This window comes from Neopsephotus bourkii, unplaced genomic scaffold (genome assembly GCF_033783945.1).
Source record: "Neopsephotus bourkii isolate Nb327-2 ecotype Australia unplaced genomic scaffold, CSIRO-AGI_Nbou_v1 NB_1447, whole genome shotgun sequence".
In the NCBI taxonomy this organism is placed as follows: Eukaryota; Metazoa; Chordata; class Aves; order Psittaciformes; family Psittacidae; genus Neopsephotus; species Neopsephotus bourkii.
The window spans coordinates 513,090-528,203 of record NW_026901924.1 but is presented as its reverse complement, the minus strand read 5'-3'; the positions used below and the strand labels follow the sequence as shown (position 1 = coordinate 528,203).

Below are 15,114 nucleotides of genomic sequence, written 5' to 3'. Positions count from 1 at the left end.
ACAGGCTGCCAGAGAAGCTGTGGCTGCCCCATCCCTGGAAGTGCTCAAGACCAGCTTGGATGGGACTTTGAGAAACCTGGTCTAGTGGAAGGTGTTCCTGCCCCATGGCAGGGGTTGGAACTGGATGATCTTTAAGGTCCCTTTCAACCGAAACCATTCTGTGTTAGTTTCTAGAACACGGAGAGGTTTATTAACAGGTGACCATTCTGTATTCAATCAGTAGACCGCCATGATTTATATGACTTGTTTCAGTGGAAGAGAAGGAAGCATGTAGGTTTCTCACAAATTATTTAGAATTCTGTTGTCAGAATTTGCAGGTGAAATTTGTAATAACTTCACATTCTTTATGATTGTGTATTATATGGGTGTGGAAGGAGTGATTATGTCAAACTAGGTGTATTAAAGCTCTGAAGAATACGAATATGATGCTAAATGCTGTAAAATGTATACTGTAAAAAGTGGAGGATGGAATTGTAACATGTTGGTGTTCAATGTTTTTTTTCTTTAGTGTAATTGACTGGAACAATCCTACTATCATCAACAAAATGTATAAAGTGTATCTTGGGGATATACCACTGAAAACCAAGGAGGTAAGATTTGCCTTCAGAATTGCATAGCTGCTTCATTTCAGAAGGTGTGATTCTAGTTGCCTTACTTTAGTTGGAGAAGACATATGTATCTCTTAAGTCTATCCCTTCCTTTGATCTCTGCTTTCACTGAACATTTTTGCTGTTGAATAATTTTTTTCCTGTGTCCTAGTGTGTTCTGATTTGTGAAATATAATTCAGTTGACTTAGAAAGTACTGCTGTACAAAAATGCACTATATTATTTTAACTCTTTCTGACAGGTATCTGTTCTGAAGCAAGAAATGAAACGAGAGTCAGTCAGCACCCGTGTTAAATTAAAGATAGTTCCTCATCTTCTGCGATCCAGGCAAGCTGCAGAAACGTTCCCAGCTAATATTCAGGTAATGCTTACATTCCAAAGCTGTTCTGCCTAATGAGCTTAACAGTATAGTTCATCCAGCACTTAAGAGAGAAGCACTGTAACTTACAACAGTGTTCAAAGACGAAGGGGAATTAGATAAACCTTTAAAAGTGAAGCCAGGCACTCTGTGATCTGCTCTTTATTCCTTTGGCCAGGTGGTTTATGATGGACTCTTTGGTGCAAACACAAATGCAAAACTGAGAAGTCTGTCCTTGCAGTTTGTGCATCATATTTGTATCATGTAAGTAATTAAGAAAGTATGATGTCTTTTATCTATTTTCCCAGAAGTCTCTCTGTTCACTAAATATGTAACTGGACTAAGGGCATAGAAAGTAGGGTTTTTTCTTCATTCCTAAAATATTTCTCTGTGTGGTTGCGTGCATTAAGCTGTAATTTCTCACCTTAACAGAATTGAGATACTGTGAGAAGATACTTCTGAGGGATGCAAAAGATAATATTTTATTTGTTGGTATCTCTAATTGCAGTTGTCCAGAAAGTAAAATAAAGCCATTAGGCCCGATGCTTTTAAACGGTCTTACAAAGCTGATCAATGAATACAAAGAGGTAAGTCGAAAGGCTCTGTACTCCAGAGCTGTAATTCTTCATATGAATAATACAAACAAAAGACAAATTTTATAATGGAAACTGATAGCTCTCTTTCTTGTAGTTGCCTTAGATGACATCAAAGGTTAGTGTTTACGGAATTCTGTTGGAAGAGAAGCAAAAAGGCTGTAGAGGGAAACTCTTTTGTTTAACAGATACGGTTAGGTTCTCAGACCCTATTTGCAAAGTCTCAGGAAATAATACAGTAGCATCTAGCTGCTGTTACTCATTACTCTAGAGAACACAGGGGCCTCAGTGTGTATACCCCCTTGTGATAAGCAGCTGTATAGGCCTGCTTGTACTACCTTCCGTTCTGTCTGTACAGGGATAGTATTGCTATGGGAAACACAGCACAAACAGAACTAAAAATGCCAGTCTGGTCTAAAGAGTGTCATTTCGGAAAGCACATTCGCCACGATGCTCCTTCATGTACCTTATGAAGGGCTGGTGTTGCAGATCACCTCTTCTGCAGCTTTGATCCTTGGATATGACCTTCTGGACTGAGTTGGTGTTTGAACATGTGGGCCTCCCTTGCCATTGGGAAGGGCATAAAAAGGAGTGTTCAGGAAGAAGGATGCCCATATGTAGGTGTGCTGCATTGGTCATCTGCAGGATTCATTGTGCAAACAGCTTCCTTTGTGTAAACCTGCTGTTTAGGGCGGGTGGAAGGTGTCTGTCTCATTGCTACAGTTTCATATAGTTGCTGAGTCTGATTACTGCCTCTCTTGAAACAAAATATGATTAGCTGAGATGAGAAGGAAGATTTAAACTTTGGCTCCGTTTGCAATTTTCTGTTTCTTGTGGAAAAGCACGCTCCCCCTGTTGCTGTCTAATGCTTTTGTTCTTGGATACAGTTAATCTGATGTTCCAGGATTCTTTGCCCATGAAAGCCTGTTTGAGCGTATTGAAGACAGGATTTAAAATAAATGTTTAATTATAAGAGATGTGTGTTTATGTATTCCTGGTTTTGCTGAATTTTATTTATTGTTTTATCATTCAAGGATTCAAAACTGCTCTCAATGGCATATTCAGCGGTTGGAAAGCTCTCAAGGTAACTGAAGCTCCATTTAAGGAGTGGGACATTGATTCATTTTTCCAGAGCAGGCTGTTAATTTATCAGCAGCAAGTTTCATGCCATCTGCCAGTTTTGCTAGAGTGTACAGTGCAAAGAAAAGCATTCTTCTTGTGACATCTCCAAAGTTGTAGAAAGAAATGCGTTTTTAGCTGATAGCTTGTCTAGCGGTGATTAATGGCAGCTCATGAATTATGCACAGAATTAATCCACTTTTTCTGGATTGCCATAATTTTAAGGAATGTACAGCAAAGACCAGAGGGCATGAAACTAGACAAATGGTTTTTTCAGTGTTATGTTGGTAATCTAAGTAATTGTTCATAGAATACCTCACTTTCCAAACTGAGTTTAGTTTAGAAACAAACTGGCAGATTTGTCTGACAAATAAAATGTGGGATGAGGGGTAACACCAATGAGATGTGAAGCATTTTGATTTAAAAAAAAACAAAAAACCTTCATGAATGAAAATATCTTGTTTCAGCCGAATGCCTCAGCTCTTCACTAAGGACATTGCACTGGTACAACAGTTTTTTGAAGCTTTATGTAAGGTGGGTGCTCACAGGGCTTTGGGGAATTGCTAGGATTTTGTGCTGGTTTTGCTTAATTCTTGTCACTATATATTGTAAAGTGAAAACTCTTACTTTTGTACTGCAGGAAGATGCTGATACTAGGCTTGCCATTCAGGAGGCTTTGTCTATGATGGTTGGAGCGTACACTAACTTGGAAGGAGCCCAGCGTACCCTGATGGAAGTTCTTGTAGCTTCTTATTTAATAAAGGTATTTTGAGTCAAAATTAGGTACCTTAAAAAAAAAAAAAAAAGCTATGAATTGTTTTCCTTTTTCCTGTCATTTTTCCTGTACTTTTGGAACAGCTCTTTTTCTTACTGAATGTATTGGCCTGTCTGGGAGAAGGGGAAGTGTGTGCATGCTCAGATGAAGTATTTTTAATACTGTACAGTGGCTGCAAGAAGGGTGGCAGTGCAGTTAGGTAGAAAGGATCATTCACTGTTCAGTTGGGATTTCAGTGTGCTATTATTTCTACCATTATAAAAGAACCTCCTTAGGAACTCAGCCATGAGATGCTAATCCAGAGGAAACTACACTTCACTACTCTCTTACTTCACTGAGTATCGTGTTTGTGTTCAGAATTCCCAGAGGTTTGGGTTTTCAGGAAGAGTATTTTTTGTATTCTCTTGTGTTTGCATGGGTACTCAGGGAGACTGTGGAGGTGTATGTATTTCTAGTGGTGGCACTAGTAACTGTGTTAAGAATCTGTTTTCATGATCTGTTGTGCCTGAGTGCTCGAGTGATCTCGCTGTCCAGGCAATACCCTTTTGAGACTATATGAACCCAGTAGAGAGAGCAGTGACCCTAAGCTAATGCTTCTTTTCCACCTCTTATGAAGCTGTACTGCTTCTAAATGCAGCTCTGTTTTGTGTAGGTAGATGATGTCAAAACTGCCTGGGTGGAGCATTACAGATGTCTCAGAAATAGCAATAACCCTTATTTATGGTTTCACAAAATGTGCGTGCATTTAAGAGAACATTTCATTCTTCATTTGTGTATGTATGAGAAGCTTGCTTTTCTATTCTGTCTCCTGCCATATTAAGAGTTAGCAAGAACAGTGTTTAAAAACGTTCAAACTCTGAGTGATGTTGGTACAAGAGAACAAACATGACTGATGATCTACAAGTGGTAATTGACCATTAGTGTGTTCATTTAAAACTTAACCATATGTCTGTGTCTCTTCTCTTTAAGCCTGAAGTTCAAGTACGTCAAGTGGCTGTGAAATTTGCTAGCACAGTGTTCCCTCTGAATCATATCCCATCCAGATACTTACTCCTGTTAGCTGCAGGAGACCCGTAAGTTGTTTTCCTTTGAAGTTATTTTCACATATATACACACACATATCTATGTTTGTGTCCGGTATATGTTTGGATGCAATATGAATGCATATATGAATCCCTGGGAGGTGGGCCTGTGCAAACCTCACAAAGTTCAACAAGGCCAAGTGCAAGGTCCTGCACCTGGGCAGGGGCAGTCGCAAGCAACACAAATACAGGCTGGGCAGAGAATAGATTGAGAGCAGCCCTGAGGAGAAGAACTTGAGGGTGTTGCTTGTCCTCAACATGAGCTTGAGGAAAGTCAGTTGTATTCTGGTCTGCATCAGAAGAGGTGTGCCCAGCAGGTTGAGGGAGGTAATTCTTCCCTTCTACTCCACTCTTGTGAGACCCCACCTGCAGTACTGTGTTCAGCTCTGGGACCCCCATCACAGCAAGAGCATGGAGCTGTTAGAGTGAGCCCAGAGGAGACCATGAAGATGATCAGGGGGCTGGAGCACCTCTTCTATGAAGACAGTCTGAGAGAGTTGGTCTTGTTTAGCTCAGAAAAGAGAAGGCTTCAGGGAGACCTTAGAGCAGTCTTCCAGTCCTTAAAGAGTGCCTGCAGGAAAACTGGAGAGGGACTCTTTACAAAGTGCATGTAGTGACAGGGCAAGTAATAATGGCTTTAAACTGACAAAGGGTAGATTTAGATCAGACATAAGGAAGAAGTTCTTTTCTGTGAGGATGGTGAGGCCCTGGCACAGGTTGCCCAGGGAGGGGGTGGCCCTGGCAATGTTCAAGGCCAGGTTGGAGGGGCTTTGAGAAACCTGGTCTAGTGGAAGGTGTCTGTGCCCATGGCAGGAGGGTGGGAACTAGATGATTGTTAATGTCTCTTCCAACCCAAACTGTTCTATGACTCTGTTATGTATAATAGAATATATATATGTGCATGTGTGTGTGTGGTTATGTAGGTACTTATATAAAAACTCACTGAAAATAAAGTATGATAATTTGGAAATTAACCTTTACATAGGAGCATTCTTGGACAGTTCTGGGAGATTTGTTATTGTGCCTTATAGTCACCTTTGGCTCAGGTTCTGAGTCTGCTGACTGATCAGAGACTGCTGTCGGTAAAGCATTTTGTGTTCATGATGAGTTGCAACTGTGAGATAAAACCGAATTAACTGAAATCACCTTTACAGTAGCTAGAAGTTATTTTTTCTGGCAAATTCTATCAGTCTGCTTTTAGCCTGTATTTGTGAAGTGTGAGGAGCATGCACTTGTGAAAGTTTCCGTTCTGCTGAGGAGTAATTGACTCATTAAATTACAGCAGTCATTTCATTTGCAGTTTTCTATTACTGCAGTTTAAGTGGTGCGGCTTTTTCCAACTTGCTTTAATTGTTCGAGGTTTTTTGTGAGTTCCTTGTAACTAAGAAAGGCTAAGTGTATCAATTGTAACAAATTCCTCTGTCATTGCAACATTGGCACTGTTTCAGGAGTTGATCTGCTAAGTGGATAACCATAAACCTAGTATGTATCAGCTGAAGCTTGAATATAGGAAGTGATGGGGAGGAGGAGCGGGTGTAGGAAAACAAGTATGTGGTAGTCAGGAACTGGTGGTAAAACACTAGCAGGTTATAAGAAGAACAGAAGTGGGCTGATCCAGACTGTTTTGTAAAAGCTAACCTTTGTCTTCCCCTTCTTTTCCCCCTCCCCCCTATTTAACAAATTGTTAAATATTTTAAGGCAAGGTTTTTTTCCCCTTCCTTAAAAAAAAAAAAAAAAATCTCATTTAAAAACTGTTCTGTATCCTTCAGCTTCCCAGGATATCTTACTGCTCATGAAAGGCCATTTATTCTGTGCTAATAACATCTGTTCACTGTTGTTTCTTCTGAAAGGCGGGAGGAGGTACATGGAGAAGCTCAGCAAGTGCTGAGAACATTTCCTGGTAAAAATGAAAAGGAGAGTTCTGGGAAGCAGATGCCTTCGTTCCCTGAAATGGTCCATTACATTCAAGATAAGGTATGGTGCTTCTGTCCCTGTAAATGACACATACATGTCTGATGCTCCGGTGTGTAATAAGTGTGGTCTTCCCTGTGTCCATCTCCCTCATCGCCCTGAGGAGTAAAGTTAGGTAAAATCACATTGAAGACCACACATGTTACTGCTTTGCCAAGATTAGCAATCATTGTTACCTTCTGCTGGCAATAACTGCAAGAGATCCAAGTGTTAAGTAATAAGGAGACAGATCCTTTAACAAAGGGCTTACTTTGCTTTGATGCTGTTTGTGCAGAAGATGTGTGGAAGAGGGAATCCAGTGTTCAAGGGTGATAATCCAGCATGGTTGCTCGCAAACATGGTTGTGAAAGGATAGGAAGATCATTGTCTGGTTGGGCTAGTGGAAAATAATATTGCGCTTAAAACAGAAAAAGCTTCCAGACTAGGAAAGGAGATACTGGAACGAATGAAGAAGTGTGGTTTGTTTACTTTAAATACTTAAAATTATTTATGTTAATTTCAATTTGTGGAAATAACAGCCATTTAAACAGCCTTTCAGAGCTCTAGGGGAATGATTTGCCAAAACCTGTACCACTTAACTCTTAACCTGAGAGATTGCTTACAGAATGTAGTGTACTTATCTGGTATACCCTGCTGGTGTATGAGGTGTTTGAAGCTTTATGAAAAACCTTGTGTTTGTCCAAAGTACTGGTTATTCAAATATATGAAAAAAAAAAAAAAAGAAAAAGAAAAAGAAACCAAGATTGAGTTTAGATAACACTATTAAATGACTTCTCCTTGTGGTTAATTTTTAAATTTTTCTTGACTTATGTAATGTCACTAAATAACTCTGGATCAGCCTAGTTTAATCCCTAATGGGAAAAACAAGATTCCCACACTCCTCAAGGTACATTTCTTTGGTTAGTTTTCTCAAAGTGTGAATTTTCACATATCATGAATAATCTGTGAGTGATGGAGATGTTTGAGAAGTTTGTATATGTTGCTTGGCACAGCAGGCTGAGTACAAAATGACTTTCTGCACAAGTTAGCATCATCCTTCTCTCTCTCTGCAAGGTGGTATATATGAAAGAGTAGGACCTGATATGCTGGGTGTGGATGGGAATCCATTCTTCAAGGGAGTCATCTTCTGGTTCCCTAATTCAGGTTTTCACTGATGGTTCTGGATGTCATTGAAGTTACTGTGAAGCAAAAGATCTGTGTGTGTTCAGAAAGATGAGATTCTGTTGAGTTCTGTACAGCTGCCTTGTGTGTTTATTCAGATGCAAGGCTGCCTTGCTGAAGCCAGCCCTAGAACTGATGTGTGTGTTGCCCAGAGAACAGACATTCTTTTCTGCAGCATTCACAGTGGGAGTTCCTGTAAACCTTCTGTTTGTATGGTTTCCTGCTGGAATATGCCTGCTTGTCAGACCTAACGTTTCCATGGAAAGGAGTTGGTCGCTTGCTGCAGCAGCCTTCTACCTTGCAGGTGGCAGGCTCTGGCTGACTCCCTGGGCTTGGCTGTTGTGACACAGGATTCCCACTTCCCATACTAGGGAAGCCTGGCTGCTCCACAGCCTTTGCGGACAAAGCTGCTGTCTGCAGGCTTCCTGGCTGCCTATCAGCTGGGGCACCTCAGAGTTTGGAAGTTCATGAGGTATTTTGTTTTTAAATTCTAAAGCACTTCATTTTTCCTCCTGAGGGGAAGAAAGAATGTTGTGCTTGCAGCCCAGAAAGCCAACCATATCCTGGGCTGCATCAAAAGGATCGTGACCAGCAGGTCGAAGGAGGTGATCCTGCTCCTCTACTCTGCTCTCATGAGACCTCACTTGGAATGTTGTGTGCAGTTCTGGTGTCCTCAACATAAAAAACGCATGCAACTGTTAAAACAAGTCCAGAGGAGGGCCACGAGGGTAATCGGGGGGCTGGAGAACCTCCTGTATGAAGACAGGCTGAGAAAGTTGGGGCTGTTCAGCCTGGAGAAGAGAAGGCTGCATGGAGACCTCATAGCAGCCTTCCGGTATCTGAAGGGGGCCTGCAAGGATGCTGGGGAGGGACTGTTCATTAGGGACTGTAGTGATAAGACAAGGGGTAATGGGTTAAAACTTTAACAGGGGAAGTTTAGAGATTGGTTATAAGGAGGAAGTTCTTACTATGAGGGTGGTGAGGCACTGGAATGGGTTGCCCAGGAAAGTTGTGAATGTTCCATCCCCGGTTGGTGTTCAAGGCCGTGTTGGACAAAGCCTTGGGTGAGATGGTTTAGTATGAGGTGTCCCTGCCAATGGCAGGGGGATTAGAACTAGATGATCTTAAGGTCCTTTCCAACCTTAACTATTCTATGATTCTAATGTTGTCCTCCTCCATCCTCCCCTGCTGTTCTCACAAATTCAGTTTCCACTTTGAGTTGATAGGGATGTGAAGTTGATGGACCTGAACTATTACCAAGTGGTCTGTGCCCTTCATTGTTACAGAACTGTTACACTTTTTCAGTTGCTAAGTGGAGGGATAAACATAGTTATGTCAGCAAAATTTCATTGACCTTTCTGACATTTCTGCTGTTCGTGGGTCTGAATATCCTGCTCTTAATGTGTGCTGTTGTTTAGGCCTCTCACCAAATGAAAACTCCAGCTAAATATACGACTGGGACTGCAGCATTGCCTTTCAATCCTGCCACGTTTGGTGAGGTAAGTGTCTGGATTTACTTCCTTATATATGTATACCATAATTTATTTAGAGGGCAGTGTAAGAAGCTAACAGTTACCACAAGTCACCCTACGTTCTAAACTTCCTCTTTGAACAGATATTGGGATTAACTCTCCATCCCTTATCTGTCTGAACAGGATTTTCATGGAGGGTTGGGAGGAAAGTTCCCGAGAGTGCTACTCCACTGCGTTCTGTGGCATACCTAATGTAATAGCTTGTCAGAGGGAGAAACAGGCAGGTTTAAAAGTCCCATTATGCTCCTTGGGGCTGTTCTTTTCATAGCAGATTCCCTGGCTTCAGTGATCTGTACACACAGTCTCAGCTGTGATGCATGGTCTGTGTTACCCATGCTTTGTGTTGCGTGTGAATGCCAAATTGTGTAGGGGACAGGCTGAACCGCCTGCAAAGGGGTTGCATCAGCTGATGATGATAAGCCAAAAATCTGTGTATGATTTAATCGTCTGAGAGTGATGCAGGCACTGTAGGGTTGTCTGCTTGCACAGGCATATTGCAGAAACTCTGGCTAAGATTTGTTACACTTTATATTTGTTCCTGTCTCCATGCTGACTTTTCTGTCTAGATTTGATTAAAGAAGAAACTCTCTCGTTTTGGTTACATTAAATGTAGCATATTCCCTGCTCTTCTGTTTTGTCTTCTTCATGTTGTTTCCCAGTGCTCTTGCACTCAGTATCCTGTGTTTTTCTGTTCTGTACTTAGATAGTTCTGTATCTGCGGATGTGTCTTGCTCACAGTGCAGGTGTGGTGCCAACCTCGCAGAGCTTGGCAGATATGCAAGACCAAGCTCCAGCCATTGGACGTTACATAAGAAACCTCATGTCTGGCAACCACATATCTTTATCTTCCTCTTCAAAAAGTGCAGAAACCAACCCTGTGCTTATGTATATTGGCCTTCTTCAGCAGCTGTTAACTAATGTTGGAGGTAAGAATCTTTGTGCAGTATTAGCTTGAAGAAAAATCTTCTCTTGCTAGAAGTGAGTCGCCATGTTCAGTGCTTTGAGCTTGGCTGCAGGAATGACAGAGCTGCAACACTGACTATATATTCTTCAGTGTAAACTTGTTCTCTTCTGTGCTGCTGCATAGGTAAGAGAAAGCAGGACCACAGAATTGCAGCTTTAAATGCTTTAAAAAAAGACAATACTTTAAAACTGTGAGGCTGCTGTCTGTAACAGCTATAACCAGTGAATGCTGTCTGCCTTACTCTGATAATAGTGTATCTGCAACAAGTGTAGTCTTAAAGCACTTGATGCCTTTAGAACAAATTGATACCAGAATGTTTGCTTCTATTTGTTTCCCTAATATTTCTGAGAAAAAATACACCCTGTTATTCCATATTGTTTGTTATCTCTAATGAATTGTGAGTGAATGCTTTCAAATGCCTGATACTTCTTAACCTCTTTTTAGCACTGTTAGATTGTTGTAAATACTGCAGTTGTTTAATAACATGATTCTTTAATTACTCTTCAGGTTTGCCGGTCATGTATTGTCTTCTAGAAGTTGTTTCAGTGTATCCAGAAAAACTAGCCACCAGATTTGTAGACAAAATGGATTGGATAAAGGTATGTTGAAAATGTACATATCTTGGTTTATTTCTGGGGGTAGAGTGGGTTTGGCATTAGCAAAACCTGGCATTTTCCCATGGTGGAATAGAGTATTTCAAAGTATGCACTTATTTTAAAATCTGGTACGTCTACTTAAAGTCAACACTTCGTGAAATGTTGCATGTAGCAGGATGGGGAAGCTACATTTTGGTTCTTTCGTTTTACCAGATTTGTTAACTGACCTATATCTTCAGGGTAATCTGTCATGGATCCTGTTGGTATAGTCAGTCAGTTTTTCCCCTTGATCAGAAGATCCATTAAACAGCACAAGAAAACTGAAAACAGAATTCTTCCGTGGGAAGATGTGAGTGGCTTTTCAGAAAATGAGATCAGTTAGATCCTTTATTGTTTTAGAGCCCTTTCTGTAGAGGTGTTTTTATGTTTTTTATTAGCCTCAAACAAACAAACAAAAGATGAACTGGAACCTGTTTGAGAATAAGCCAAAGATAATTCTGCGTTCTCTAGATTCTCTTCTCAGGCAGCTTCTTGTTTTTTCATGGTTTGCTTCAAGCATCCAGGATTTGCTAAGCTCTTACAGGTAACCTTCAATTTCATTGGGGATCCGGCAGAAAATAATGCTTGGTTGCATTAAAGAAAAATTAGAACGTGTTATAATAATTTCTCCTGCTGGTATCTGTGCTGCATTGCACTGTACACAGTTTACCACATCTCATTTAAGTGCAAGTATGAACCTTAGAGGATTTAAACATTCTCCATTTCAGTATTGTTTATTTTTTTGGAGAAAAACCTGATTTTTCTTTGGCCTGGTGTCCCTTTGCAAAATACAGCTTCTAGGCGTGGTAACTGATAGTACTTCATTCCAGAAGTACTGTTATGAAGTATCCTTTATGATATTTCACTTTGCCAAGTGGAAGGAGCAGGTCCAGGAGGTTGCTAGAAGTCAGCTCTGTTATCTGATACATGTTTTGAGTTGAACTTAGAGTTACATTTCATGAGCCTGATAGATCTCATTTCTTGTTTGCTTGGATCATTTTTGCTGCCTTTGTCGTGGCACAAATTTTTCGCATGAGCTTGTTGCATTATACGTGCAGAGGTAAGATTGTATCTTAACAAATCACCTGATGCTTCCCAAGTTCAACTTCTTAACAATTCGGATAATAGAAGATATCTAATACAAAGTGGAAGAGTTTGCACTTAGAGCTGTGCTTTCCTGGACAACTTTTTTTTTTTGGCACCATTGGATTTAATTGATTTAACTTCTTGAGGTTTGTGGTTTGGTTTTTTTTTTTGTTGTTGTTGTTTTAATCCCTTGATTAATAAAAAGGAAATTGAAACCTTCCAGTAGCTCGTGAAAAATAGTGTCTTTGGGAGGCTTTTTAGCTCAATGTGAATTCAAAACGTGAAAGTTTTTCTGAATACGAATTCATCCAAACATTTCAGTAGTGTGTTTAGTGCAGAGCTGGTGGGTAGCCCTCTTGTGGCTAGTGGTAATCTTCCTCCTGAACACTGAGCATTCAATGAATGCTTTGCTGAATTGAGTGCTTTGTTTCTTACTAAGTGATAATGCTGCTGGTTTAAAGAGTGGTTTCTGAGGTAAGTACTGTTTATGTAGCTGGATGACAGTTATGCTTGTGTATCAAAGCTCTGTATGAACAGACCATATGAGAAGCTGCTTCAGTATTTTGTATTTCTTTTTAAAAACTCCTGCAGAGTTTGATGAACACAAACAAAGAAGAAATGCGCGAGCTTGCAGCCCTGTTCTATTCTGTGGTGCTGTCTACCATGTCTGGAGATGAGCTTAGGGCCTCCTTGGAGCAGCTGATTAAGATGACGAAAGACAACCATGTAACTACCCTTCTTTGTCTGCTTCTTATTTTTTCTTGTCTCATGTAACTGATGGGAAATCTCACAGTATGTCTGGGATGTATTAGCCTTAATCTGAGTGTAAAATTAACTAGCTGACATCCAGTCGGACTGTGAGAAGGGCTTTTTGTTGTAGGTGAGTGCAACAGATCTTTAAATAAACTAATCTCTGAAGCTGTTGTTAAGGTCAGAAGGATTTCCTGGAGGCAGTTCCTAAGCAAAGCCAGCACTGTCACATATTTAACCAGTTTTAGCCATCTTAAATACTCCTCATCCCATTGAATAGTAATGAGTCAAACTATCTACCAGTTTTTGTGAGCAACTACAGGTACCAAAGGACTAAAAAAGTATGGTTAATATCCCCTCCCCTCCTGAGCCATAGCTGCTCCCTGACTCATCATCAGCTCATGGTCTTGTCCTACCAGCAACCTTTCCCTGCTGGGGGCTGACTTCTTCCCTCCCACTCCACATGGACTACTCAGCAACCCTCCACCAGTGTATTACTAGATAGGTTTGCCTGCCTACTGTCCTCCAGCAGCTCCTTCCGACTCCCGTTAACCTTATCTCTGCATTTTGCTACTATGAGCTTGGAGGAGTCCTGAAATCACATTGAAAAAGTTTCTGTGCTGGCGTGTCTTGAATCCTGAAAGGGAGGGAAAATATTAGTATTTTAGGTTAGATTTCCCCAAAATGTTTTTATATCAGTCTCTCCTAATGACTTAATGGGCCGCTCTTTTACATCACAGGTAACAGACTCAAATGCTGACAAGTAGTGCTGATCACTGTATGTTGTAGTTAACAAACAGGATTTATTTTGTATCTGCCAAAGTGGTCTCATTGCTCAGCTTCACACAGGGTGCAGCTTCCGTGGTCACGAAGCTAGCACAGATGGATCCCATTCCCCCTGCTGCTGCTTTGTGCCTGTGAAGCCATGGTTGACCTTTCACAGAACATAGCTGAGAATAAGGAGGGATGTGAACCATGAAACAAAAAAAGAGCGGGGTGTTCCCCTGCATTTCTGAGTTTGAGTCAATGAGAGCTCTGTTTTGCTGCAAATGCACCAAACTGGTTGAATCAGTACAGACCGGGGGGTGGTGGTGCTCTCTAGTGGCTCAGTAAAGACTGCAGTGTAAATAGGTAGCTGAAGGGGAGAGGGGGGAAAAAAAAAACATCTTCAGCAGGCTTTGCTGCTCCAAGACTGCAACAGGGAGCAGTCGCTGTGGACAACCTAGATTGAGGATCCTGTCTGGCAGCACAGTTGCACTGATCCAGTTTTTCAGGGTTGTGATAAAAAACAGATACATAAACTAGACTGAGTTTAAGCCCCTGCTTCCTTCTTTTTGTTTCTTTTTTTTTTTTAATTAAGGTAGCATTTAACTCAGCCTTATTTCTGCACAGAATCCTTTCATGAGAAGTCACTTGTTGGAATGAGCACCATCATTAGATACTCTCAGCACCAAGTCAGCATTGGAGAAATTACTATTTCTGACATTAATTGTAATAATTAGGTTTCACAGCCTGCAGACAATTGAACTGTATAAAGGCATTACCTTCAGTATTTGTAGGTCAAGCATATTCTCAAGTTAGCAGTATAAATCTGGAGTAATTCCCCTTTACTACTGTTTACGAAAGAATACATTTAATCCCCTTAATCTGAGTCTGTCCAATTTTTAAGTAGAGACAGTGTTGTGTTATCTTAGTAGACTTATGAAGGTGAAATTATAAATCAGATGAGTTGAATTTTTACTACTTATTTTTGTCTGGCTACCAAAGGGTGGGCTTTAGGAATGGCATTGCTGGTGATAAATTCTTAATCTGTCCTCCTAAGCCTCTTTTAAGTTTCATTAATTTATCTTAGAAGACTCCATTCATCAGAGAGCACTAGAAATATCAAGCTCACTGTCATTGCACTATGTGTTAGAACTCCATGTTAGGACTGAAGAGTTCAGTTCACTCTTCAGGGTGCCTCCTCATCTGGCTTGTCCATATGTGTTTTTAAGTCAGAGTTTCGTGCAAAGTGTTACTTACTTTGAAAATGAGATTTTCTGCACTTACTGGTGTTGTCTCTAGAGCCCGGAGGTCCAACATGGATCCTTGTTGGCTTTGGGATTTACAATTGGAAGGTACTTGGCCAAAGGGAAATGCAGAACAAGGGAGCTACATAATACAGAACAGCCAAACACTGCCGTCATGCTGGATCAAGAACAGCTCATAAAGTCAACAACGGAGACAATAGGTAACTTCCTGCCTAAGACTTTGTTGCATGTAACAGGTTTCTTTTGGACCACCCCAGGCTGAGGACTTTTCTAAGATATTCAGTCCGTTGATTCTGTAATCTTGGGTTTACTTTCTGTGATAAAATTTACAGTGTATAAAAATGACATCATATCAGGTGTATGAATGTAACCATTTTCAACAAGAATTAGGTAGACTCTTAGCTCATAGACTTAACATAGTAGAATTAGGGGTGGTGCCACTGCCTAGACT

The 15,114-nt window shown here is 40.7% G+C and overlaps 1 protein-coding gene across 1 annotated transcript in view; it reads left to right on the top strand.

Moving 5' to 3' along the window:
- The window catches only part of ECPAS (Ecm29 proteasome adaptor and scaffold), a 69,136-nt gene that overhangs the window by 26,649 nt on the left and 27,373 nt on the right, over nucleotides 1–15,114 (top strand). The window contains 14 exon segments of the mRNA XM_061368819.1: nucleotides 509–590; nucleotides 849–968; nucleotides 1,144–1,229; nucleotides 1,474–1,552; nucleotides 2,593–2,642; nucleotides 3,145–3,211; nucleotides 3,318–3,440; nucleotides 4,422–4,525; nucleotides 6,385–6,508; nucleotides 9,085–9,165; nucleotides 9,902–10,124; nucleotides 10,670–10,761; nucleotides 12,475–12,609; nucleotides 14,698–14,863. Coding sequence (XP_061224803.1) covers nucleotides 509–590; nucleotides 849–968; nucleotides 1,144–1,229; nucleotides 1,474–1,552; nucleotides 2,593–2,642; nucleotides 3,145–3,211; nucleotides 3,318–3,440; nucleotides 4,422–4,525; nucleotides 6,385–6,508; nucleotides 9,085–9,165; nucleotides 9,902–10,124; nucleotides 10,670–10,761; nucleotides 12,475–12,609; nucleotides 14,698–14,863 — 1,532 coding nt within the window.